This window comes from Protomyctophum bolini, assembly GCF_963924005.1.
Source record: "Protomyctophum bolini genome assembly, chromosome: 6".
NCBI classification, from domain to species: Eukaryota; Metazoa; Chordata; class Actinopteri; order Myctophiformes; family Myctophidae; genus Protomyctophum; species Protomyctophum bolini.
The window spans coordinates 50,639,900-50,665,144 of record NC_137867.1 but is presented as its reverse complement, the minus strand read 5'-3'; the positions used below and the strand labels follow the sequence as shown (position 1 = coordinate 50,665,144).

At 44.0% G+C, this 25,245-nt stretch overlaps 1 protein-coding gene across 1 annotated transcript; it reads left to right on the top strand.

The window, feature by feature from the left end:
- Positions 1 to 4,418: 4,418 nt before the first annotated feature.
- Positions 4,419 to 25,245, top strand: LOC308317092 (apical junction component 1 homolog; the record flags this gene model as incomplete). Its single annotated transcript, XM_080765886.1, has 17 exons — positions 4,419 to 4,615; positions 4,924 to 5,044; positions 5,836 to 6,040; positions 6,841 to 7,058; positions 13,997 to 14,167; positions 14,754 to 14,908; positions 15,727 to 15,799; positions 17,035 to 17,508; positions 17,871 to 18,201; positions 18,540 to 18,889; positions 19,931 to 20,088; positions 20,532 to 20,771; positions 21,036 to 21,252; positions 21,716 to 21,834; positions 22,888 to 23,074; positions 24,521 to 24,679; positions 25,003 to 25,245. The coding sequence occupies 17 exons, from the start codon at positions 4,419 to 4,421 to the stop codon at positions 25,243 to 25,245; spliced, it is 3,618 nt and encodes a 1,205-aa protein (XP_080622012.1).

The window sequence follows — 25,245 nt, the reverse complement described above, 5'->3', positions numbered from 1 at the left end:
GAATACAGTTGTAATGAAGTGTACTCGGATACAGATCACTGCAATGTGAATTAAAGCATTGAATACAGTTGTAATGAAGTGTACTCGGATACAGATCACTGCAGTGTGAAAGCATTGAATACAGTTGTAATGAAGTGTACTCGGATACAGATCACTGCAATGTGAATTAAAGCATTGAATACAGTTGTAATGAAGTGTACTCGGATACAGATCACTGCAGTGTGAAAGCATTGAATACAGTTGTAATGAAGTGTACTCGGATACAGATCACTGCAATGTGAATTAAAGCATTGAATACAGTTGTAATGAAGTGTACTCGGATACAGATCACTGCAATGTGAAAGCATTGAATACAGTTGTAATGAAGTGTACTCGGATACAGATCACTGCAATGTGAAAGCATTGAATACAGTAGTAATGAAGTGTACTCGGATACAGATCGCTGCAATGTGAAAGCATTGAATACAGTTGTAATGAAGTGTACTCGGATACAGATCACTGCAATGTGAAAGCATTGAATACAGTTGTAATGAAGTGTACTCTGATACAGATCACTGCAATGTGAAAGCATTGAATACAGTTGTAATGAAGTGTACTCGGATACAGATCGCTGCAATGTGAAAGCATTGAATACAGTTGTAATGAAGTGTACTCGGATACAGATCACTGCAATGTGAAAGCATTGAATACAGTAGTGTATGGTAGTGCTTCTGTGACTGCGAGCAGTGCAGTTTCTGTGGAGTGGGCCTTCTTGAATCCTGACTGGTTTGGAACCAGCAGGTTGTTGTTCTGTGAGAGATGGAGAGAGAGAGTTGGTTGGAGAAAAACACGTTCAAGAGTTTTAGAAAGAAAGGAAAGGAGTGTCTGCAGTTCTTGACATCTGAGGGGTCAAGGGTTGGTTTCTTGAGGAGTGGTGTTACTCTGGGTGACCTGAAGGCAGATGGGACCCAGCCTGAGGTTACCTTGATGGAGGTGGTGAAGGGGAGCAGATTGCTATTATTTGAATTGAAATCCTGAAAAGTAACTTCATTTCAAATGCATTTAGTTATAGGTTACTTATGTTAACTTTATGATCTTGAATGCAAATACATTGGACATAAAAAAAAGGTTAAACAATGTGTCTTGTGATCATGTATGACGCTTAGTCCAAAAAAGAGTAAACCTACCCTAATAATAGTTTAATCTTTTCTTATTTTGTATTCTTACTAGTCTGATAAGTTTGAAATGTACCAGGTATTTGTATGCTATGTTTGTCCTGTATGTCAGTCCTGTTTGTATTGTTTGATGTCTGCAGGGGACTGCAGATGGAAATGAGCATGTTTTGCTAAATCTGGTATATTTACACTGCATTCTTAATGTAATGTTCATCAATATACAGTTTATATTATACACTGTCTCGACTAATTAAACGAAAAAGCAAAAGACAATAATATTTTAATACTACTCATTCAGCTGCTAAAATAGACTGAAGTTCCACACTCACTCCTGAGGGCTACTATAGTTCCACACTCACTCCAGAGGGCCACTATAGTTCCACACTCACTCCAGAGGGCCACTATAGTTCCACACTCACTCCAGAGGGCCACTATAGTTCCACACTCACTCCAGAGGGCTACTATAGTTCCACACTCACTCCAGAGGGCCACTATAGTTCCACACTCACTCCAGAGGGCCACTATAGTTCCACACTCACTCCAGAGGGCCACTATAGTTCCACACTCACTCCAGAGGGCCACTATAGTTCCACACTCACTCCAGAGGGCCACTATAGTTCCACACTCACTCCAGAGGGCCACTATAGTTCCACACTCACTCCACAGGGCCACTATAGTTCCACACTCACTCCAGAGGGCCACTATAGTTCCACACTCACTCCACAGGGCCACTATAGTTCCACACTCACTCCAGAGGGCCACTATAGTTCCACACTCACTCCAGAGGGCCACTATAGTTCCACACTCACTCCACAGGGCCACTATAGTTCCACACTCACTCCAGAGGGCCACTATAGTTCCACACTCACTCCAGAGGGCCACTATACTGTCGTATATAAAATAGCACATCTGATCGACGCGTATTTTAACTTTATGAGCTAAATACAAATACATTGGACCTACAAAAAGGCAATAACAAGTAATTAAAGCGGCTCGTGTTTGCATGTTTAGAATTGTAAACAGCTGAAATCAATACTATATCAGTATTCTGATAATAACTTGTGACCTGCATGCATTAAGTGAAGGTGGGGGCTGCATTTGGCCCCCGGGCCACCAGTTGTCCATGTATGATCGCGTGTGTAAGTGTGTGCGGTCTAGTGTGTAAGTCCGTGCGATCTAGTGTGTGTGTGTGTGTGTGTGCGTGTGTGTGTGTCCTCAGTAGAGCGTGAGAAAACAGTGAGTTGCTGCATCACCGCAAATGCATCTTCTGTCTTTTCTCTCTGAATGTGCAACACACACACACACACACACACACACACACACACACACACACACACAAGGAGATGAATACATTCACAGTTCGTTGCGCGTGAAAAACAGCCAAGCCGCTGCGGGCCGTTTCTTTTCACGCTGCGCGACAAAGACTGAAAAGAGGCTCTGGTGCGTCCCGAGATCGGCCCTCAACCGCTTCTGACAGACAGTCCATACGAGGGGTTAATAAGCCTACATACGAGGGGTTAATAAGCCTACATACGGGGGGGTTAATAGGGGGTTGCCTCCAGCAAGCCCAACCAGTGGTCACTCTGAGTAGCACCGCACAAAGCACAAAACTGCCCCTTTTGGTACTTTAGCTATTGAAAAATAGCAGATCTAAAAGCTGCCGATCTACAATAGCAGATCTACAATTGCCGCGCTACAAGCTTGTAGGTCTGCAATCTTTTTTAAATCGTGAAAATGTGGCGCAAATCTTTGAATACATATCTTTTCAAAGCAACGCTTTTAACTCTGGAGAAGCCTTGCTTGCTGGAACAACATATTTTCAGATGGGGGTCGTCAACGTTCATTAGAAGGACAATATCAGTCACCGGAAGCAGAGACGTGTGTTTTCAACCAGTCTAACATTCATTAGAAGGACAATATCAGTCACCGGAAGCAGAGACGTGTGCTTTCAACCAGTCTAACGTTCATTAGAAGGACAATATCAGCCACCAGAAGCAGAGACGTGTGCTTTCAACCAGTCTAACGTTCATTAGAAGGACAATATCAGCCACCAGAAGCAGAGACGTGTGTTTTCAACCAGTCTAACGTTCATTAGAAGGACAATATCAGTCACCAGAAGCAGAGACGTGTGTTTTCAACCAGTCTAACGTTCATTAGAAGGACAATATCAGTCTCCAGAAGCAGAGACGTGTGTTTTCAACTAGTCTAACGTTCATTAGAAGGACAATATCAGCCACCAGAAGCAGAGACGTGTGTTCCACTTCCTTCCTGGACTACATATTGTCTCAGTAAGAGACACTTCCCCTCCACGAGGAGGGGAAGTGCAGCAAAGCATTCTGGTCATTGTAGTAATCCAGCAATCCAGTCAAACCCTAGTCAAACACACAAACACACTACATTTTTTTTCTGGCTATAGAGTGCACATTTTGAAATTGTGCTACTGTTGTCTACTACAAATACTATTAAAGGGATTGTGACATTTAATTTAATCGTTTTTGTAATTAGTTTTTGTTTTCTGAGCTCATGATTTGCACTAAAGAAAACATGAACTTTTAACATTCAGTAGATTCAGTTCTGTGGTCTGGGGCTTTTCTGGCTCAAACAAGTGCTCTGATTTTCCTGCTGATTGTGATGTCACAGCCTGCAAATCCCATATTATAACATCATCACCCACATTTGCCAGCAGATGTCACTGTTTTCACTGTTCTGCCTGTTTTCATTGCAGCTCAAATTCCACACCCCAGAGAAAACCCCAGAACACAGAAAATGCGCTTTGAGTGTTCAAAGATCTGTTTTTTTTTGTGGTCATGAAACCTAAAATAAAAAATAAAAATAAAAATGAATGTAAATTAATGTCATGAAACCTACCCATTCTGCACGGGAACCACTTTTGGTGTTTTAAGCATTATGTTATACTTTAGCTATTGAAAAATAGTTATGAGCTATGAGCTTGTAGATCTGCTATTTTTGAAAAATCGTAAAAATGCGGCACAAATCTTTAAATACATCTTCTATCAGAGCAAATGTTTTTAACTCAAATATTTCGCTTCTGAGGGGTTCCTGGAATAACATATTTTCAGATGGGGGTCGGTAGACAATCACATGACATCCAATATTGAGCACCACTGATACAGAAACATGAGGTTTTTCAGAAAACTGTCAGCATTTAGAAGTAATTTGGTTTAACATTGAGTGACTGCAGTTTCTTCCAGCAGGTGAAATGGCCCTTTAAGATGACACGTACGCGCCCGTCGTCCCTTTAAGATGACACGTACAAACCTGCCGGACTTACTGCGATCGACCGTGACCCACGACGACCTCATCTCCTCCGCCGGCCAATCAGCTCCCTTCAAAGAGGCCCCGCCCCGCCGCGGACCATGTGACCCCGCCCCCCCGCCGCAGGAGGATCAACCGACGAGGAAGAACTGCCGCCCGGAAAACATGGAGGGCTCCCCCTACAGGTTAGGAGCAGGGTTGTTTTAGGGAGGGCTCCCCCTACAGGTTAGGAGCAGGGTTGTTTTATCTCCCCCTACAGGTTAGCAGCAGGATTATTTTAGCTCCCTCTACAGGTTAGGAGCAGGGTTGTCGACTAAGACTATGACGAAAAATGTTCGTTGACTACCTTTTTTTTCAACTGACGAAAACTAAATGGAAACTAAATTATAACTCTAAGTTATGATGACTAAATAAATTGTCAATTTCGTCAACAAATAAAAACTAGTCATTTTACACATTTTTACTAACTGTAATGACCGTGTTTGTCCTACAGGCGGCAGGCCGACGTGCCGTGGAACTCGCCGGGCCGCCAGGCGAGACAACGCTTCTCGGCGCCCGACATCTTCAGCCAGCGACTGATGAGCGCTCAGCCGCTGGCCGCCAGCGACCTGTTGGTGGGTATGGGTACTGCACCCTTACGACCTGGTGGTGGGTATGGGTACTGCACCTCAGAGTTATACATTAAAATAGATTTTAAAATATAAATTGGGGGTCCCCAGAGTTAGAAATGCCATTAAATGGGGGTCCGTAGACTAATGTATGTCAAACTGGGGGTCCTTGAAATTAAACGGGTTGAGAATCACTGCTAGAGCCGTAAAGATCTTCTCTTACGGGGGTCCCTGGCCTTTCAAATGGAGGGCTGATGAGTGTAACAGCGATACGATACGTATCACTGTATCGCTACACTGTAACGTACTGACGTTGTCTTGGTTGGATTTGAATTGACGGAATGCTCCGTCAAAGGCAGCTAAGTTGTTAATTGAACCCAGCACTAGGCGCTTAGATAGCTCCTTAGATATACAGACTTATAGCATGTTACGTAGACAGCACTAGAATTGCATTGTATGTAGACATAGCACTTTATAGTATATACTATACTATATGTATAGTATAGTATGTATAGTTCATATATAGTTTAATTATATAGAGATTCCACTGTTACGTTCTTAGCTTAAACATGTTTCATGAGAACTACTTGTTATGTATGTGATGTATTGCCATGCTTTTTGTTCCTGCCTAATGTGAATCCCTCTGGATTAGGATTAAGAGTCTCTAAATGCTTAAATTGTAAATTGTAATTGACAGCTAAATTGTTACCTGAACCCACCACTAGGCGGACAGCTAAGTTGTTACCTGAACCCACCACTAGGCGGACAGCTAAGTTGTTACCTGAACCCACCACTAGGTGGACATGGCAGAACCAAAGAGAAGGACGCGGTCCAAGAGTGCGCCTCGCGTCCAGACCAGCCTGCTGACCATGGCCTTCGAGGGGTCCACGCCCGGGCCGGGCAGGCGCAGCAGGGACGCCCAAAGGACCGCCACCACCGCTCAACTCAGCGGCGACCCCTGGAGGCCAGACGTGTCCCCGCGCAGGCAGTCGTCCTACCAAGGTTAGAACAGAGAGGCACATTAACCCCATCTGGGCGGGAAACCCTTGGTGTTTTAATCATTATGTCATACTTTAGCTTTATAGTAATATACATACATGTACATAAACATTATACATTATACATTATACATTATGTTATACTTTAGCACACAAGCTGACTTCAGGTCATGACTAGTAAGGCCAGGTACCACAAGCTGACTTCAGATCAAAAATACCTTTTTATCATGCGATGTTATCATATTTTAGTTACTCATCGTGCATGTATTGTTTTATTGTAGTTCTTATTTAGTTCAGTCGACGTTTTGTTTTTGTTGGTAATTCCGTTAGTTCCCGTTAACTCTTTCCTCTCTCATTCCGTTAGTTCCCGTTAACTCTTTCCTCTCTCATTCCGTTAGTTCCCGTTAACTCTTTCCTCTCTCATTCCGTTAGTTCCCGTTAACTCTTTCCTCTCTCATTCCGTTAGTTCCCGTTAACTCTTTCCTCTCTCATTCCGTTAGTTCCCGTTAACTCTTTCCTCTCTCATTCCGTTAGTTCCCGTTAACTCTTTCCTCTCTCATTCCGTTAGTTCCCGTTAACTCTTTCCTCTCTCATTCCGTTAGTTCCCGTTAACTCTTTCCTCTCTCATTCCGTTAGTTCCCGTTAACTCTTTCCTCTCTCATTCCGTTAGTTCCCGTTAACTCTTTCCTCTCTCATTCCGTTAGTTCCCGTTAACTCTTTCCTCTCTCATTCCGTTAGTTCCCGTTAACTCTTTCCTCTCTCATTCCGTTAGTTCCCGTTAACTCTTTCCTGTCGTCTGCGCAGCGACGCGGGCTCTGCTGCACGAGGTGCATCCCAGCAGGCTGCAGCCGCCCGACGCAGCCGGCTGCGCAGGCCGCTACTCGCCCTGCTACGGCGAGGAGGAGGGGGCGGGGCCGGAGAAGGGCGGGGCCACCAGCCCTCACGTCCGCTGTCGGGTCGACATCAAGCCCGACACCATGGCGGCCGCGGCCGCCAAACACCAGAGGCAGCACGGGGGAGGGGTGAGTTATACTGTACGGGGGAGGGGAGGGGGGAGGGGTGAGTTATACTGTACAGGGGAGGGGTAGTATTGTTTTATTTACCGTGTAGGAGGTAGTATTGTTTTATTTAACGTGTAGGAGGTAGTATTGTTTTATTTAAGGTGTAGGAGGTAGTATTGTTTTATTTACCGTGTAGGAGGTAGTATTGTTTTATTTAAGGTGTAGGAGGTAGTATTGTTTTATTTAAGGTGTAGGAGGTAGTATTGTTTTATTTACCGTGTAGGAGGTAGTATTGTTTTATTTAAGGTGTAGGAGGTAGTATTGTTTTATTTACCGTGTAGGAGGTAGTATTGTTTTATTTACCGTGTAGGAGGTAGTATTGTTTTATTTAAGGTGTAGGAGGTAGTATTGTTTTATTTAAGGTGTAGGAGGTAGTATTGTTTTATTTAAGGTGTAGGAGGTAGTATTGTTTTATTTACCGTGTAGGAGGTAGTATTGTTTTATTTAAGGTGTAGGAGGTAGTATTGTTTTATTTACCGTGTAGGAGGTAGTATTGTTTTATTTACCGTGTAGGAGGTAGTATTGTTTTATTTAAGGTGTAGGAGGTAGTATTGTTTTATTTAAGGTGTAGGAGGTAGTATTGTTTTATTTAACGTGTAGGAGGTAGTATTGTTTTATTTAAGGTGTAGGAGGTAGTATTGTTTTATTTACCGTGTAGGAGGTAGTATTGTTTTATTTAACGTGTAGGAGGTAGTATTGTTTTATTTAAGGTGTAGGAGGTAGTATTGTTTTATTTACCGTGTAGGAGGTAGTATTGTTTTATTTAAGGTGTAGGAGGTAGTATTGTTTTATTTAAGGTGTAGGAGGTAGTATTGTTTTATTTACCGTGTAGGAGGTAGTATTGTTTTATTTAAGGTGTAGGAGGTAGTATTGTTTTATTTACCGTGTAGGAGGTAGTATTGTTTTATTTAACGTGTAGGAGGTAGTATTGTTTTATTTAAGGTGTAGGAGGTAGTATTGTTTTATTTAACGTGTAGGAGGTAGTATTGTTTTATTTAAGGTGTAGGAGGTAGTATTGTTTTATTTACCGTGTAGGAGGTAGTATTGTTTTATTTAACGTGTAGGAGGTAGTATTGTTTTATTTACCGTGTAGGAGGTAGTATTGTTTTATTTAAGGTGTAGGAGGTAGTATTGTTTTATTTACCGTGTAGGAGGTAGTATTGTTTTATTTACCGTGTAGGAGGTAGTATTGTTTTATTTAAGGTGTAGGAGGTAGTATTGTTTTATTTACCGTGTAGGAGGTAGTATTGTTTTATTTAACGTGTAGGAGGTAGTATTGTTTTATTTAAGGTGTAGGAGGTAGTATTGTTTTATTTAACGTGTAGGAGGTAGTATTGTTTTATTTAAGGTGTAGGAGGTAGTATTGTTTTATTTAAGGTGTAGGAGGTAGTATTGTTTTATTTAAGGTGTAGGAGGTAGTATTGTTTTATTTAAGGTGTAGGAGGTAGTATTGTTTTATTTACCGTGTAGGAGGTAGTATTGTTTTATTTAAGGTGTAGGAGGTAGTATTGTTTTATTTAAGGTGTAGGAGGTAGTATTGTTTTATTTAAGGTGTAGGAGGTAGTATTGTTTTATTTAAGGTGTAGGAGGTAGTATTGTTTTACTTAACGTGTAGGAGGTAGTATTGTTTTATTTAAGGTGTAGGAGGTAGTATTGTTTTATTTAACGTGTAGGAGGTAGTATTGTTTTATTTAAGGTGTAGGAGGTAGTATTGTTTTATTTAACGTGTAGGAGGTAGTATTGTTTTATTTAAGGTGTAGGAGGTAGTATTGTTTTATTTACCGTGTAGGAGGTAGTATTGTTTTATTTAAGGTGTAGGAGGTAGTATTGTTTTATTTAACGTGTAGGAGGTAGTATTGTTTTATTTAACGTGTAGGAGGTAGTATTGTTTTATTTAAGGTGTAGGAGGTAGTATTGTTTTATTTAACGTGTAGGAGGTAGTATTGTTTTATTTAAGGTGTAGGAGGTAGTATTGTTTTATTTAAGGTGTAGGAGGTAGTATTGTTTTATTTACCGTGTAGGAGGTAGTATTGTTTTATTTAACGTGTAGGAGGTAGTATTGTTTTATTTAACGTGTAGGAGGTAGTATTGTTTTATTTACCGTGTAGGAGGTAGTATTGTTTTATTTACCGTGTAGGAGGTAGTATTGTTTTATTTAAGGTGTAGGAGGTAGTATTGTTTTATTTAACGTGTAGGAGGTAGTATTGTTTTATTTAAGGTGTAGGAGGTAGTATTGTTTTATTTAACGTGTAGGAGGTAGTATTGTTTTATTTACCGTGTAGGAGGTAGTATTGTTTTATTTAACGTGTAGGAGGTAGTATTGTTTTATTTACCGTGTAGGAGGTAGTATTGTTTTATTTAACGTGTAGGAGGTAGTATTGTATTATTTAACGTGTAGGAGGTAGTATTGTTTTATTTAACGTGTAGGAGGTAGTATTGTTTTATTTACCGTGTAGGAGGTAGTATTGTTTTATTTAACGTGTAGGAGGTAGTATTGTTTTATTTACCGTGTAGGAGGTAGTATTGTTTTATTTAACGTGTAGGAGGTAGTATTGTTTTATTTAAGGTGTAGGAGGTAGTATTGTTTTATTTAACGTGTAGGAGGTAGTATTGTTTTATTTACCGTGTAGGAGGTAGTATTGTTTTATTTAACGTGTAGGAGGTAGTATTGTTTTATTTAAGGTGTAGGAGGTAGTATTGTTTTATTTAAGGTGTAGGAGGTAGTATTGTTTTATTTAACGTGTAGGAGGTAGTATTGTTTTATTTAACGTGTAGGAGGTAGTATTGTTTTATTTACCGTGTAGGAGGTAGTATTGTTTTATTTAACGTGTAGGAGGTAGTATTGTTTTATTTACCGTGTAGGAGGTAGTATTGTTTTATTTAAGGTGTAGGATGTAGTATTGTTTTATTTAAGGTGTAGGAGGTAGTATTGTTTTATTTAAGGTGTAGGAGGTAGTATTGTTTTATTTAACGTGTAGGAGGTAGTATTGTTTTATTTAACGTGTAGGAGGTAGTATTGTTTTATTTAAGGTGTAGGAGGTAGTATTGTTTTATTTAAGGTGTAGGAGGTAGTATTGTTTTATTTAAGGTGTAGGAGGTAGTATTGTTTTATTTAAGGTGTAGGAGGTAGTATTGTTTTATTTAAGGTGTAGGAGGTAGTATTGTTTTATTTAACGTGTAGGAGGTAGTATTGTTTTATTTACCGTGTAGGAGGTAGTATTGTTTTATTTAACGTGTAGGAGGTAGTATTGTTTTATTTAAGGTGTAGGAGGTAGTATTGTTTTATTTAAGGTGTAGGAGGTAGTATTGTTTTATTTAACGTGTAGGAGGTAGTATTGTTTTATTTAACGTGTAGGAGGTAGTATTGTTTTATTTAAGGTGTAGGAGGTAGTATTGTTTTATTTAAGGTGTAGGAGGTAGTATTGTTTTATTTAACGTGTAGGAGGTAGTATTGTTTTATTTAAGGTGTAGGAGGTAGTATTGTTTTATTTAACGTGTAGGAGGTAGTATTGTTTTATTTAACGTGTAGGAGGTAGTATTGTTTTATTTAAGGTGTAGGAGGTAGTATTGTTTTATTTACCGTGTAGGAGGTAGTATTGTTTTATTTACCGTGTAGGAGGTAGTATTGTTTTATTTAACGTGTAGGAGGTAGTATTGTTTTATTTACCGTGTAGGAGGTAGTATTGTTTTATTTAACGTGTAGGAGGTAGTATTGTTTTATTTAAGGTGTAGGAGGTAGTATTGTTTTATTTAAGGTGTAGGAGGTAGTATTGTTTTATTTAACGTGTAGGAGGTAGTATTGTTTTATTTAACGTGTAGGAGGTAGTATTGTTTTATTTAAGGTGTAGGAGGTAGTATTGTTTTATTTAAGGTGTAGGAGGTAGTATTGTTTTATTTAACGTGTAGGAGGTAGTATTGTTTTATTTAAGGTGTAGGAGGTAGTATTGTTTTATTTAACGTGTAGGAGGTAGTATTGTTTTATTTAACGTGTAGGAGGTAGTATTGTTTTATTTAAGGTGTAGGAGGTAGTATTGTTTTATTTACCGTGTAGGAGGTAGTATTGTTTTATTTACCGTGTAGGAGGTAGTATTGTTTTATTTAACGTGTAGGAGGTAGTATTGTTTTATTTAAGGTGTAGGAGGTAGTATTGTTTTATTTACCGTGTAGGAGGTAGTATTGTTTTATTTACCGTGTAGGAGGTAGTATTGTTTTATTTAACGTGTAGGAGGTAGTATTGTTTTATTTAAGGTGTAGGAGGTAGTATTGTTTTATTTACCGTGTAGGAGGTAGTATTGTTTTATTTACCGTGTAGGAGGTAGTATTGTTTTATTTAAGGTGTAGGAGGTAGTATTGTTTTATTTAACGTGTAGGAGGTAGTATTGTTTTATTTACCGTGTAGGAGGTAGTATTGTTTTATTTACCGTGTAGGAGGTAGTATTGTTTTATTTAACGTGTAGGAGGTAGTATTGTTTTATTTAAGGTGTAGGAGGTAGTATTGTTTTATTTACCGTGTAGGAGGTAGTATTGTTTTATTTACCGTGTAGGAGGTAGTATTGTTTTATTTAAGGTGTAGGAGGTAGTATTGTTTTATTTAACGTGTAGGAGGTAGTATTGTTTTATTTAACGTGTAGGAGGTAGTATTGTTTTATTTAAGGTGTAGGAGGTAGTATTGTTTTATTTAAGGTGTAGGAGGTAGTATTGTTTTATTTAACGTGTAGGAGGTAGTATTGTTTTATTTAAGGTGTAGGAGGTAGTATTGTTTTATTTAAGGTGTAGGAGGTAGTATTGTTTTATTTACCGTGTAGGAGGTAGTATTGTTTTATTTACCGTGTAGGAGGTAGTATTGTTTTATTTAACGTGTAGGAGGTAGTATTGTTTTATTTACCGTGTAGGAGGTAGTATTGTTTTATTTAAGGTGTAGGAGGTAGTATTGTTTTATTTAAGGTGTAGGAGGTAGTATTGTTTTATTTAACGTGTAGGAGGTAGTATTGTTTTATTTAAGGTGTAGAAGGTAGTATTGTTTTATTTAAGGTGTAGGAGGTAGTATTGTTTTATTTACCGTGTAGGAGGTAGTATTGTTTTATTTACCGTGTAGGAGGTAGTATTGTTTTATTTACCGTGTAGGAGGTAGTATTGTTTTATTTACCGTGTAGGAGGTAGTATTGTTTTATTTAAGGTGTAGGAGGTAGTATTGTTTTATTTAACGTGTAGGAGGTAGTATTGTTTTATTTAAGGTGTAGGAGGTAGTATTGTTTTATTTAAGGTGTAGGAGGTAGTATTGTTTTATTTACCGTGTAGGAGGTAGTATTGTTTTATTTACCGTGTAGGAGGTAGTATTGTTTTATTTAAGGTGTAGGAGGTAGTATTGTTTTATTTACCGTGTAGGAGGTAGTATTGTTTTATTTAACGTGTAGGAGGTAGTATTGTTTTATTTACCGTGTAGGAGGTAGTATTGTTTTATTTAAGGTGTAGGAGGTAGTATTGTTTTATTTACCGTGTAGGAGGTAGTATTGTTTTATTTACCGTGTAGGAGGTAGTATTGTTTTATTTAACGTGTAGGAGGTAGTATTGTTTTATTTACCGTGTAGGAGGTAGTATTGTTTTATTTAACGTGTAGGAGGTAGTATTGTTTTATTTAACGTGTAGGAGGTAGTATTGTTTTATTTAACGTGTAGGAGGTAGTATTGTTTTATTTAAGGTGTAGGAGGTAGTATTGTTTTATTTACCGTGTAGGAGGTAGTATTGTTTTATTTAACGTGTAGGAGGTAGTATTGTTTTATTTAAGGTGTAGGAGGTAGTATTGTTTTATTTACCGTGTAGGAGGTAGTATTGTTTTATTTAAGGTGTAGGAGGTAGTATTGTTTTATTTACCGTGTAGGAGGTAGTATTGTTTTATTTAACGTGTAGGAGGTAGTATTGTTTTATTTACCGTGTAGGAGGTAGTATTGTTTTATTTAAGGTGTAGGAGGTAGTATTGTTTTATTTAAGGTGTAGGAGGTAGTATTGTTTTATTTAAGGTGTAGGAGGTAGTATTGTTTTATTTAAGGTGTAGGAGGTAGTATTGTTTTATTTAAGGTGTAGGAGGTAGTATTGTTTTATTTACCGTGTAGGAGGTAGTATTGTTTTATTTAACGTGTAGGAGGTAGTATTGTTTTATATGTTTTATAACCAGAGGCAGCACGGGGGAGGGGTGAGTTATACTGTATACACCTTGTAGGTGGTAGTATTGTTTAAGTAGCTTGAAAAATATGTATCGTGATTGATAACCGCTTGGAAAAATATATGGTGTCGTTATATGTTTTAACCCACAGCCTGACGGCCTATTGTTTTAACCCGCAGCCTGACGGCCTATTGTTTTAACCCACAGCCTGACGGCCTATTGTTTTAACCCACAGCCTGACGGCCTATTGTTTTAACCCACAGCCTGACGGCCTATTGTTTTAACCCACATCCTGACGGCCTATTGTTTTAACCCACATCCTGACGGCCTATTGTTTTAACCCGCAGCCTGACAGCCTATTGTTTTATCCCACAGCCTGACGGCCTATTGTTTTAACCCACAGCCTGACAGCCTATTGTTTTAACCCACATCCTGACGGCCTATTGTTTTAACCCGCAGCCTGACAGCCTATTGTTTTATCCCACAGCCTGACGGCCTATTGTTTTAACCCACAGCCTGACAGCCTATTGTTTTAACCCACAGCCTGACGGCCTATTGTTTTAACCCACAGCCTGACAGCCTATTGTTTTAACCCACAGCCTGACAGCCTATTGTTTTAACCCACAGCCTGACGGCCTATTGTTTTAACCCGCAGCCTGACGGCCTATTGTTTTAACCCACAGCCTGACGGCCTATTGTTTTAACCCGCAGCCTGACGGCCTATTGTTTTAACCCGCAGCACGGGGGCAGCGCTCGCAGCCTGACGGTCCCTCGCCACTTCTCCTACACCTCCCGGGCGACGCCCACGGCCACGCCCACAGACTCGCTGGGCCGCGAGTACCGCCGGGCGGCGGCCACCGGGGGGCGCTACTCGTCCCGCAGCATGCCCAACACCTCGTACCTGCAGCAGGTGTGTTTATTATTATTATTATTATTATTATTATTACCTGCAGCAGGTGTGTTTATTATTATTATTATTATTATTATTACCTGCAGCAGGTGTGTTTATTATTATTACCTGCAGCACGTGTGTTTATTATTATTATTATTACCTGCAGCAGGTGTGTTTATTATTATTACCTGCAGCAGGTGTGTGGCAGACTTGATTTTGTCGACTAAAACTACGACGTCGCCGACTGCCTTTTTTTTCACTGACGATAAAACTAAATGGAAACTAAATTAAAACTAAGCTACGGTGACTTAAACTGAGACTAAATGTACTGACAAGTTCGTCAACAAATAAGAAACTCGACTAAAATGTTAGGATAGTGGACAAGAGATCCAGTGCAAGTCATTTTACATATTTTCAGCAAATGTGAAATCAGAAATTACGACGGCATCAAGGCCCGCCAAAACACAAGTCTTATGATATAATAGTCGACCAAAACTGGACTAACACAAAAGCATTCCAGGTGACAAAAATGTGACTGAGACTAAATGAAAACTATTCAAAAGACTAAAATCTAAATGTTTCCGTTGCGACCTCAACGCTGCAGCAGGTCGCCGCGGAGGTTGCTGGCGCCGCGCGGCGGATGGCTTCGCCCGGCGACTACTACGACTTCACCGCCGGAGAACGCCCGACCACGCCCGGCGAATACTTTTACACCGAGGAGTCGCCCAGATACGTGAGCGCCGCCCCTCCTCCTCCCAGGTTAGACCCCTCCCCCTTCCAGGGTTAGACCCCTCCCCCTTCCAGGGTTAGACCCCTCCCCCTTCCAGGGTTAGACCCCTCCCCCTTAGAGGTTAGACCCCTCCTCCTAGGTTAGGCCCCTCCTCCACAGGTTAGACATAGTTTGGGATTTTTCATTATAGTTTAGTTTTAGTTAGTTTTGACTTATTTATTTTTCTAATTCAGTTAGTTTTAGTTAGTTTTGACTTATTTATATTTGTAATTCAGTTAGTTTTAGGTAGTTTTTAGAGCGGCCTTGCTAGTTTTTATTAATTTTTTAGTATGTTTTTATTTTTGTGACAACGCTTAGTTTTAGTTTTAGTTTAAGTTATTTGGGCCCATTTCAACCCAGATGGATGAGTCAGGTTCAGGATTGAAAAGGACCGGAGTGAGTATCGTGTAATAAAACCTCAAGAAAAGATAGCATTTCAAATAAAGGATATCACAGTTACAGATGAAGCCTATACATAGTTAGCGGCTGCTAAGCCACCCTAACTTCTGTCTATAGTTTCAGTTAGTTTGGTGATGACACACTAACCCTAACCCTAACCATAACCCTAACCGTAACCCTAACCCTATCCATAACCCTAACCCTAACCATAACCCTAACCCTAACCATAACCCTACCCATAAACCTAACCCTAACCATAACCCTGACACCCTAACCATAACCCAAATCATAACCCTGACACACTATCGTCTTTCTTTTCATGTTCTGGTTTTTATTTCGTTTTTATTAACGAAAATGTTTTACAATCTTTCTCGTTAGTTTTAGTTATAATAACATGTCCTCCTTCCAGGCCAAGCTCGTACTTCCCAGAGGAATGCTTCATGGCCGGACAGAACTTCACTCCAAAAGTGTGCTACGTGCAGGTAAGGTTAGAACCGCCCACAGCCCTCCTGTGAGACACAGACTGGTTTCTGAACTGCATACAGTCCTGCTATGAGACACAGACTGGTTTCTGAACCGCCCACAGCCCTCCTATGAGGCACAGACTGGTTTCTGAACGGCCCACAGCCCTCCTATGAGACACAGACTGGTTTCTGAACCGCCCACAGCCCTCCTATGAGGCACAGACTGGTTTCTGAACGGCCCACAGCCCTCCTATGAGACACAGACTGGTTTCTGAACTGCATACAGTCCTGCATACACAGACAGAGTAGGAAAAGAATGGTGGTATTTTATCATGGACATTAGTGAGGACCAATTATATGAAGAAATGGTTGAAAAATGGCGAAGTGGTCCTTTAAGTAACTTTAACAATAACCCTAGAAAACGGAGGAAACCTCATAACTCCAAAATGTTAATTTTTCAGGAAATAAAAAATATATGTTTTAAGGAAATTAATAAAACCTTATATTTTTAAAACAATGCAATACTGCCCCATCAAAGTTGTTTTTGTTAACTTGTGACTTTAAATGGAGGGGGAGAGGTGGTGGAGTTAGCTGCTTTAGCAGACCGTTTGAGAGGGGGAGAGGTGGTGGAGTTAGCTGCTTTAGCAGACCGTTTGAGAGGGGGAGAGGTGGTGGAGTTAGCTGCTTTAGCAGTTTGAGCGTCCAATGGAGTTAAGAGGTTTTGTCCAACTAGGTTTTGTCCAACTACTTTCCATTGGTTCAATATTTTCGAAACAACACACAGACGTAAAGGGTGTTCAGTAGAACTGATTCATGGAATAAAGAAATGGAGTTATGAGGTTTCCTCCCGACAGCAACGATATTGCATTGCATTGTATATTATACCAGTAAGACGCGCAAACGCGGGAAGCGAACGCAGCTCGTACATATGACTCAGCCATAACCATATAAGGAGTCCCCAAAGCAGCTATACGTCCAAATATGGAGTGTGTTGCATCAATCACAAACAAATCACTCAGCTCCATATATGGGCACAAAGGGGGGACACACAGACACACAGACGCACGCACGGACAGACATGATCTGCTAGGTCTCATAGTAAGTGCTCACTGCGTTCGCAATTAATGATATTATATATGTGGTTCAGGACCCGCGGACGCGTGTTATATTAATGATATTATATATCTGGTTCAAGACCCTGATCATTATATAATATGATATGAATATATAATGATATTATATATGTGGTTCAGGACCCGCGGACGCGTGCGGTGCACGCCGTGCCCAGCGTGGTGGGGGTGGGGGGGTCGCCCTACTTCGCCGAGATGGAGCCGCCGTGCTTCCACCCGCTGTACCCGCCCCCCCCCTCCGCCGCCGCCTACGCCAAACCGCCGGGCGGCGAACCGTCGGGCTTCGCGCCGTCCTCCTACATCGTCCAGACGCCGCCCGGGCCGACCGCCCGGACGTTCTTCGGAGGGGACGACCCGCGGACCTATCAGATCCAGACGGCTCCGCCCAGGCTGTACTACCAACACCACCCCCCCGCGGGGGGCGGGGCCGACGCCTACGGCCGCGCCCTGCCGCCCGAGCACCACTTCCCGGCACGGGCGTACTACACGGAGGGGCGGAGACACGCCCGCGTGGTCCAACCGCAGAGCGACGAGTGGTACGGCTCAGAGGCGGGGTCGGGCTACTCCACCAATCCCCCGGCTTCCTACGTGTCCCAGGTAACTATAGGGTTAACCGTGAGATGTTCGTTTATTCATGTCATGTGAAAAGCAGACATGAAACCACCTCAGCATCCGTATGTGAAGGGGGAGCCAAATATCACCAACCAATCAACGTCATGCATTTCCTCCCCTGTCACAGGCCACTCCCACCAGAGTCAACCAATCAACGTCATGCATTTCCTCCCCTGTCACAGGCCACTCCCACCAGAGTCAACCAATCAACGTCATGCATTTCCTCCCCTGTCACAGGCCACTCCCACCAGAGTCAACCAATCAACGTCATGCATTTCCTCCCCTGTCACAGGCCACTCCCACCAGAGTCAACCAATCAACGTAATGCATTTCCTCCCCTGTCACAGGCCACTCCCACCAGAGTGACGCACTGGAGCGCCGTCCCGTGCGCTGAAGCTCCTCCCCCTCTGCGGATGGGCGTCGACTCCAAGTCCTACTCGCGGTCGTGGGACGACATCCTGTCGTCGCACGCCGAGAGGGCAGGGGCGGGGCCACACCGCGGGGGGGCGGAGCCACACCGGGGCCAGAGCTACGACAACCTCCTGGACCCCAGGAACAACCTGCTGGACCCCAGGAACAACCTCCTGGACCCCAGGAAAGCTGCGGCGGCCGACGATCTTCGCCCCGCAGACGACAGCGACCACAAGCCTGTAAATGAGATAAGATATAAACGGCTCTGTAGGGGGGGCGGGGGGGGGGGCCCTACGGCTGCCGTTTGTAAATAAGAGAGACCATACGAGTGTGCCGTGTGTCTGGTGTAACCTTAATCTGGTCGTTTTAACGCACCCCTCACCAACTTTAATCCGGTCGTTTTAACGCACCCCTCACCAACTTTAATCCGGTCGTTTTAACGCACCCCTCACCAACTGTAATGTAGTCGGACCAATGCTATGTGTAACCAATGCTATGTGTAACCAATGCTATGTGTAACCAATGCTATGTGTAACCAATGCTATGTGTAACCAATGCTATGTGTAACCAATGCTATGTGTAACCAATGCTATGTGTAACCAAAGTATGCGTCCCGGCTCTGAAGGCCCACCATCACCAGCGCCAGCGTCCGGTGGTGGTCAACCTCTCCAGCTCTCCCAGACGCTACGCGGCTCTCTCCATGTCTGACAACTCTTTGATCGACAAGAGCCCCACGGCGTCCGAGACGGCCCGGAGCGTGTCCGGCCGCCACTGGTTCGTCACCCCGGAGATAACCATCACGGACAACGACCTCCGACCTCCCGCGGGGGGGTCGCGGTCCTCCGAGCCGGAACGCTCGGCCAGCTGGGACGTCCTGGACTCGCGGCGCGACGCCGAGCAGCGCGGCGGCATGTCCTGCTTCGCCTCCGCCTCGCCGTGCAGAGACAAGACGCAGGTTAGTGGTTCCCAAAGTCTGGTCCGGGGACCCCCAGGGGTCCTTGAGGGAGTTCCAGGGAGTCCCCAGCCAAATGATAGTTATAGGAACCAAGTCGACCCTTATGGGTCTGTAACTCAGAGAGTGTACAAATGGAACCAAACGGACCCGTTAGGTAACTCTCTGAGTTAAATTAACATTGATTTTACAATAATATAAATCGGGGGTCACAGAGTTGGAAATTCCATTAAATGGGGGTTCGTAGACTAATGCATGTCAAAGTGGGGGTCCTTGGAAATTGAACGGGTTGAGAATCACAACTCTAAACAATGCACAATAAGCTGCTATCACAAGATCAACAATCGGATTACTTGTTACAGACATTGTTCTTTTTGCCCAAGAGAGGAGACAAACAAACAAACAGAGGAACACTGGAGCTGTAATGTGTTGTCTATCTAATTACAGCTGTAATGTGTTGTCTATCTAATTACAGCTGTAATGTGTTGTCTATCTAATTACAGCTGTAATGTGTTGTCTATCTAATTACAGCTGTAATGTGTTGTCTATCTAATTACAGGCGCAAGGCAATCATGTAAATAAGAAACCCTGGGTTAGGGTTAGGGGTAGGTGGGGTGGCACAGGGTCAAAAAGCGTCAAAAAGCGATTTTGCCGATAAATTCGTTAATTTTGCCAGAAAAGATTTCGTCTTAGTCTTCTGAATAACACCATTCAGTCTTAGTCATATTTAGTCTTCTGAAAAACCTTAATGGACTTAGTCTACCACACTAGTTCACGTTTGTTTCAAGGTAAACCGCACCTTGCGTTGCAATTGGTGTGTTTTGGGCTTTAGTTTAGGTAGTTAGTTAGTTAAACTAACTCAGTCTCTATTGGTCCAGGAGAACGCCTCGTTAGACTAACGCTATAACCCTATTGGTCCAGGAGAACGCCTCGTTAGTCTAACCCTAACCCTATTGGTCCAGGGGAACGCCTCGTTAGACTAACCCTAACCCTATTGGTCCAGGAGAACGCCTCGTTAGTCTAACCCTATCCCTATTGGTCCAGGAGAACGCCTCGTCGTTACAGCAGAGTCTAGAGCAGCTGGACGAGCTGCTGGCCGACCTGGTGACGGACTACAAGCCTCCGAGTCGACGCGCCAGCGAAGACATCCTGGACCAGCTGAAGAAACTCATCGACGAGGAGGAGGCGGCCTCCATGTCCAGGTAACCCTGAACCCTAAACCCTAAAGTTTAGGGTATAAGGGTTTAGGGCCTAAACCCTTATACCCTAAACCCTTATGCCCTTATACCCTTATTGGAACCAAATGGACCCTTATGGGTCTGTAACTCTGAGTGTACAAATGGAACCATTTGTACACTCAGAGTTACATTAACATTGATTTTACAATACACATTGGGGGTCCCAGAGATAGAAATGCCATTAAATGGGGGTCCGTAGCGTAATGCATGTCAAACTGGGGGTCCTTGAAATTAAACGGGTTGAGAATCACTGTTAGAGCCGTAAGAATCTTCTCTTATTGGGGTCCCTGGCAAGTCCGCGAGGCTGCGAGACGCGAAAGGTGCGAGGCCTCGCAGCCTCTGAGTCGTTGTCCACGAAGGCGGAGCCTCTAATAATAAAACTCATAATCCCATTGGTCCTTGTCCAGGAAGGCGGAGCCTCTTCCGCTGGACAAGCAGCCGACGTCCATCCGGAGGATGAACCCTGAAGCGTTCCGAGACGACGCCGACTCCGCCTCCATCGGGGGAGGGGGCGTGGTCTACCCTGACTCCGCCTCCATCGGGGGAGGAGGGGGCGTGGCCTCGAGCGACGGCCTGAAGAGCGCCGACGAGTGTTCGCCGGACCAGAGCCCTGACGAGGACGACACCATGATGTGCTCCAACAACCGGTCAGTATGCTAACGCTAACGCTAACAATACCGCTACTGCTACCACTAACCCAATGAAGACGACACCATGATGTACTACTGCTGTACTGTACTGTACTGTACTGTACTGTACTGTACTGTACTGTACTGTACTGTACTGTAGGTGTCGTCGTACAGAGACGGTGTTCAACGCCTGCCTGTACTGTACTCATGCTGTACTGTACTGTACTGTACTGTACTGTACTGTACTGTACTGTACTGTACTCATGCTGTACTGTACTGTAGGTGTCGCCGTACAGAGACGGTGTTCAACGCCTGCCTGTACTTCAAGTCGTGCCACAGCTGCTACACCTACTACTGCTCGCGGGGCTGCCGGCGCAGCGACTGGGACGTCCACAAGGGGAGCTGTCTGTACGGCCGCGTGGGCTCCGTCTGCCGACACGTCATCCGACACTGCAGGGAAACCCCCGATGTTCACAAGGCCTTCTCTAGACTCGCTAAGGTAGGGGGAGGGGAGGGAGGGGAGGGAGGAGGGAGGGAGGGGAGGGGGAGGGAGGGAGGAGGGAGGGGAGGGTGGGAGGGAGGGAGGGAGGAGGGAGGGAGGGAGGGAGGGAGGGGAGGGAGGGTGGGGAGGGAGGGAGGAGGGAGGGGAGGGTGGGAGGGAGGGGGAGGGAGGGAGGGGAGGGAGGGGAGGGAGGAGGGGAGGGAGGGAGGGAGGGAGGGAGGGAGGGGAGGGTGGGGGGAGGGAGGGGAGGGAGGAGGGAGGGGAGGGTGGGGGGAGGGAGGGGGGGGAGAGAGGGAGGGGGAGAGAGGGTAGACGCCCGACGTTCACAAGGCCTTCTCTAGGCTCGCTAAGGTAGGGGGGGGGGGGGGGAGTATGTTTTACTTATAGTTGCTGTGGGGTAGAAACCAACTAACTCCAGTCTTGAAAAGTTATTTTCCATGAACTCCCCCCCCCCCCCCAGGTGGGCTTCCTGTCTCGGGGGCGTGGCGTTCTCTTCCTGGGTTTCCCCAACCCGTCAGCGTCGGGCGTGTTTCTGCAGCGCAGCCTGGACGGGCTGGCCATGTCCCCCACATACCTGAGGTAATGCCCCTTAAATACCCCTAATACCCCCTTAATACACCTCTAATACCCCCTTAATACACCTCTAATACCCCCTTAATATACCCCTAATACCAGCCTGGACGGGCTGGCCATGTCCCCCACATACCTGAGGTAATGCCCCTAATATACCCCTAATACCCCCTTAATGACTGACTCATTCAGGCAGTTAACATGGAATTTTATGAGACATTATGATGGTACACTTGTCGCTTTCAGGGCTGTAGTTCACATACCGTATGTATCTGGGCCGTGGTTGTGACATTGGGTGAAAGAGTGTGGCTAAATTACCGAAACCCATGCGTGTAAAGTTAATATTTTGGCCGTGAGGACGATTTGTTCTGAGAATTTCGCTACAGTCTTCACAGTGGCTTCTCCCTCTGTCCGATTCTCTCTCTGGGCGTCGAGATTATTGCTCAGACCACACACACTTTGAACTGCGATAGTGGGCAAACCGTGCAACGTATTCGAATTCCGTCTGAACCACAAGAAAGTCGATGGCCTCGTGTGCTGTTTGACGTTTAAATTGTGTTTCTATGTAATAATATGCCAGAGCAATGTGGCTCCAAAGTAACGTGTCGTTTTCGGTTTTTCCACGCGTTTCTCCATTGACTTTGAATGGGGATTTTTCGCGACGTTTATTGCGAATTACGTCGGCACGGTAACCCGAATTGGAAAGAAAAGCACAAGCACACCATTCCCGGCCATACAGGTCAAAGTTTCACGTATTGACGATTATTACAATGAGTAAGTATGTGTTACGGATTTCAACCTGTGTTTCTGCCATTGCATGGCAGGCACCCAGAATAATAATAATATTAATAATAATAATGTTATTTCTAGCCTGCGTGAGCTGGACAGCTTACCGTATAGTAATAATAATAATAATAATGATGTTATTTCTAGCCTGCGTGAGCTGGACAGCTTACCGTATAGTAATAATAATAATAATAATGATGTTATTTCTAGCCTGCGTGAGCTGGACAGCTTACCGTATAGTAATAATAATAATAATAATAATTATGTTATTTCTAGCCTGCGTGAGCTGGACAGCTTCAAGGACAACCTGGGAGAGTACTGCGGCGAGCTGCGCGACGCGGGCGGAGAGTACGACCCCAACGAGTGCTTCCTGCTCAACGTTAGCATCGCCGTGGGAGAGGCCACGCCCCCCGGGGGGGCGGCGCCACGAAGCCACACCCCCACCGTCCGGAAGTACGCCAAGGTCAGTCTCAATGCTACAACATGACTTCAGCACCATGGACAGAGTCACAGCTAGTCTCAATGCTACAACATGACTTCAGCACCATGGACAGAGTCACAGCTAGTCTCAATGCTACAACATGACTTCAGCACCATGGACAGAGTCACAGCTAGTCTCAATGCTACAACATTAATTCAGCACCATGGACAGAGTCACAGCTAGTCTCAATGCTACAACATTAATTCAGCACCATGGACAGAGTCACAGCTAGTCTCAATGCTACAACATGACTTCAGCACCATGGACAGAGTCACAGCTAGTCTCAATGCTACAACATGACTTCAGCACCATGGACAGAGTCACAGCTAGTCTCAATGCTACAACATTAATTCAGCACCATGGACAGAGTCACAGCTAGTCTCAATGCTAAAACATGACTTCAGCACCATGGACAGAGTCACAGCTAGTCTCAATGCTACAACATGATTTCAGCACCATGGACAGAGTCACAGCTAGTCTCAATGCTACAACATGACTTCAGCACCATGGACAGAGTCACAGCTAGTCTCAATGCTACAACATGACTTCAGCACCATGGACAGAGTCACAGCTAGTCTCAATGCTACAACATGACTTCAGCACCATGGACAGAGTCACAGCTAGTCTCAATGCTACAACATGACTTCAGCACCATGGACAGAGTCACAGCTAGTCTCAATGCTACAACATGACTTCAGCACCATGGACAGAGTCACAGCTAGTCTCAATGCTACAACATGACTTCAGCACCATGGACAGAGTCACAGCTAGTCTCAATGCTACAACATGACTTCAGCACCATAGACAGAGTCACAGCTAGTCTCAATGCTACAACATGACTTCAGCCCCATAGACAGAGTCACAGCTAGTCTCAATGCTACAACATGACTTCAGCCCCATAGACAGAGTCACAGCTAGTCTCAATGCTACAACATGACTTCAGCCCCATAGACAGAGACACAGCTAGTCTCAATGCTACAACATGACTTCAGCACCATAGACAGAGTCACAGCTAGTCTCAATGCTACAACATGACTTCAGCACCATAGACAGTCACAGTTACTAGTTGCAAGTACGCCAGGGTCAGTGAACCGAGTACAACTACTCAACTACATTACATTTACTCACTATATTACCTTCACTCACTAAAATATATTTACTCACTACAACAGATTTACTCACTTCATCAGTGGTTCCCAAAGTGGGGTCCGGGGACCCCCAAGGGTCCTTGAGGGAGTTCCAGGGCGTCTCCAGCTAAATGATAGTTTGGAACCAAATCTACACTCTCAGAGTTACATTAAGTAGTCTGAAAACCCATCTCTTCAGACTCCATCTTAGCCCTTACACTTATAATGTATTCTCATATAGTTTATTATATAGATATTATAGTGTCCGCTACATGTCTAAATTGTAAATTGTGGCTTCAAGGTGGCGCTGGCGTCCTTCAGCCCGGAGAGGAAGGTTCACCGGGAGGAGGAGGAGGAGGGGGGGGGAGGGGGCGTCGACATGGAGACCCTCATCCTGACCCCGCCTCCCGGGACCGCCGACATCGACCGCGAAGGAGAGGAGGGGCGCCGGGCGAGAGAGGTAAGAGACAATACCATGGAGAGGAGAGAGAGGAGAGAGAGGAGGGGCACCGGGCGAGAGAGGTAAGAGAGTTACTGTTGAGGCCTGTTTGGCTGTTCATTGCAGCTCAAAACGCTTCACAGACACAGAGAAAACCACCACAGAAAATCCACTGAATGTTCAAATTAATAAAGATGAATATATATATATATATATATATATATATATATATATATATGAATAATATATGTCCTAAAGCTTTATAACCATGTGTTTCTCACTGTGAACCCCAGTTTAGGGTCAAACCTAGGGTGCAACCTTTGTGACCATGTGGTGTTTCTCAGGTGTGCTTCATCAACATCCAGCGCGAGCTGCGTCTCCGCGGCGTGTCTCTGCGCCACGAGTACCCGGCGGTCTACCGGCGGCTCTGCGACTTCGTGGAGCGGAACCGGCGCTTCACGCCCACCACCGTCTACCCCACGGACCGCCGCACGGGGAAGCAGTTCATGTGCATGATCATGGCCGCCTCCGAGCCGCGCACGCTGGACTGGGTGGGAACGCCGCACCTCCTGGACGATATCATTTAG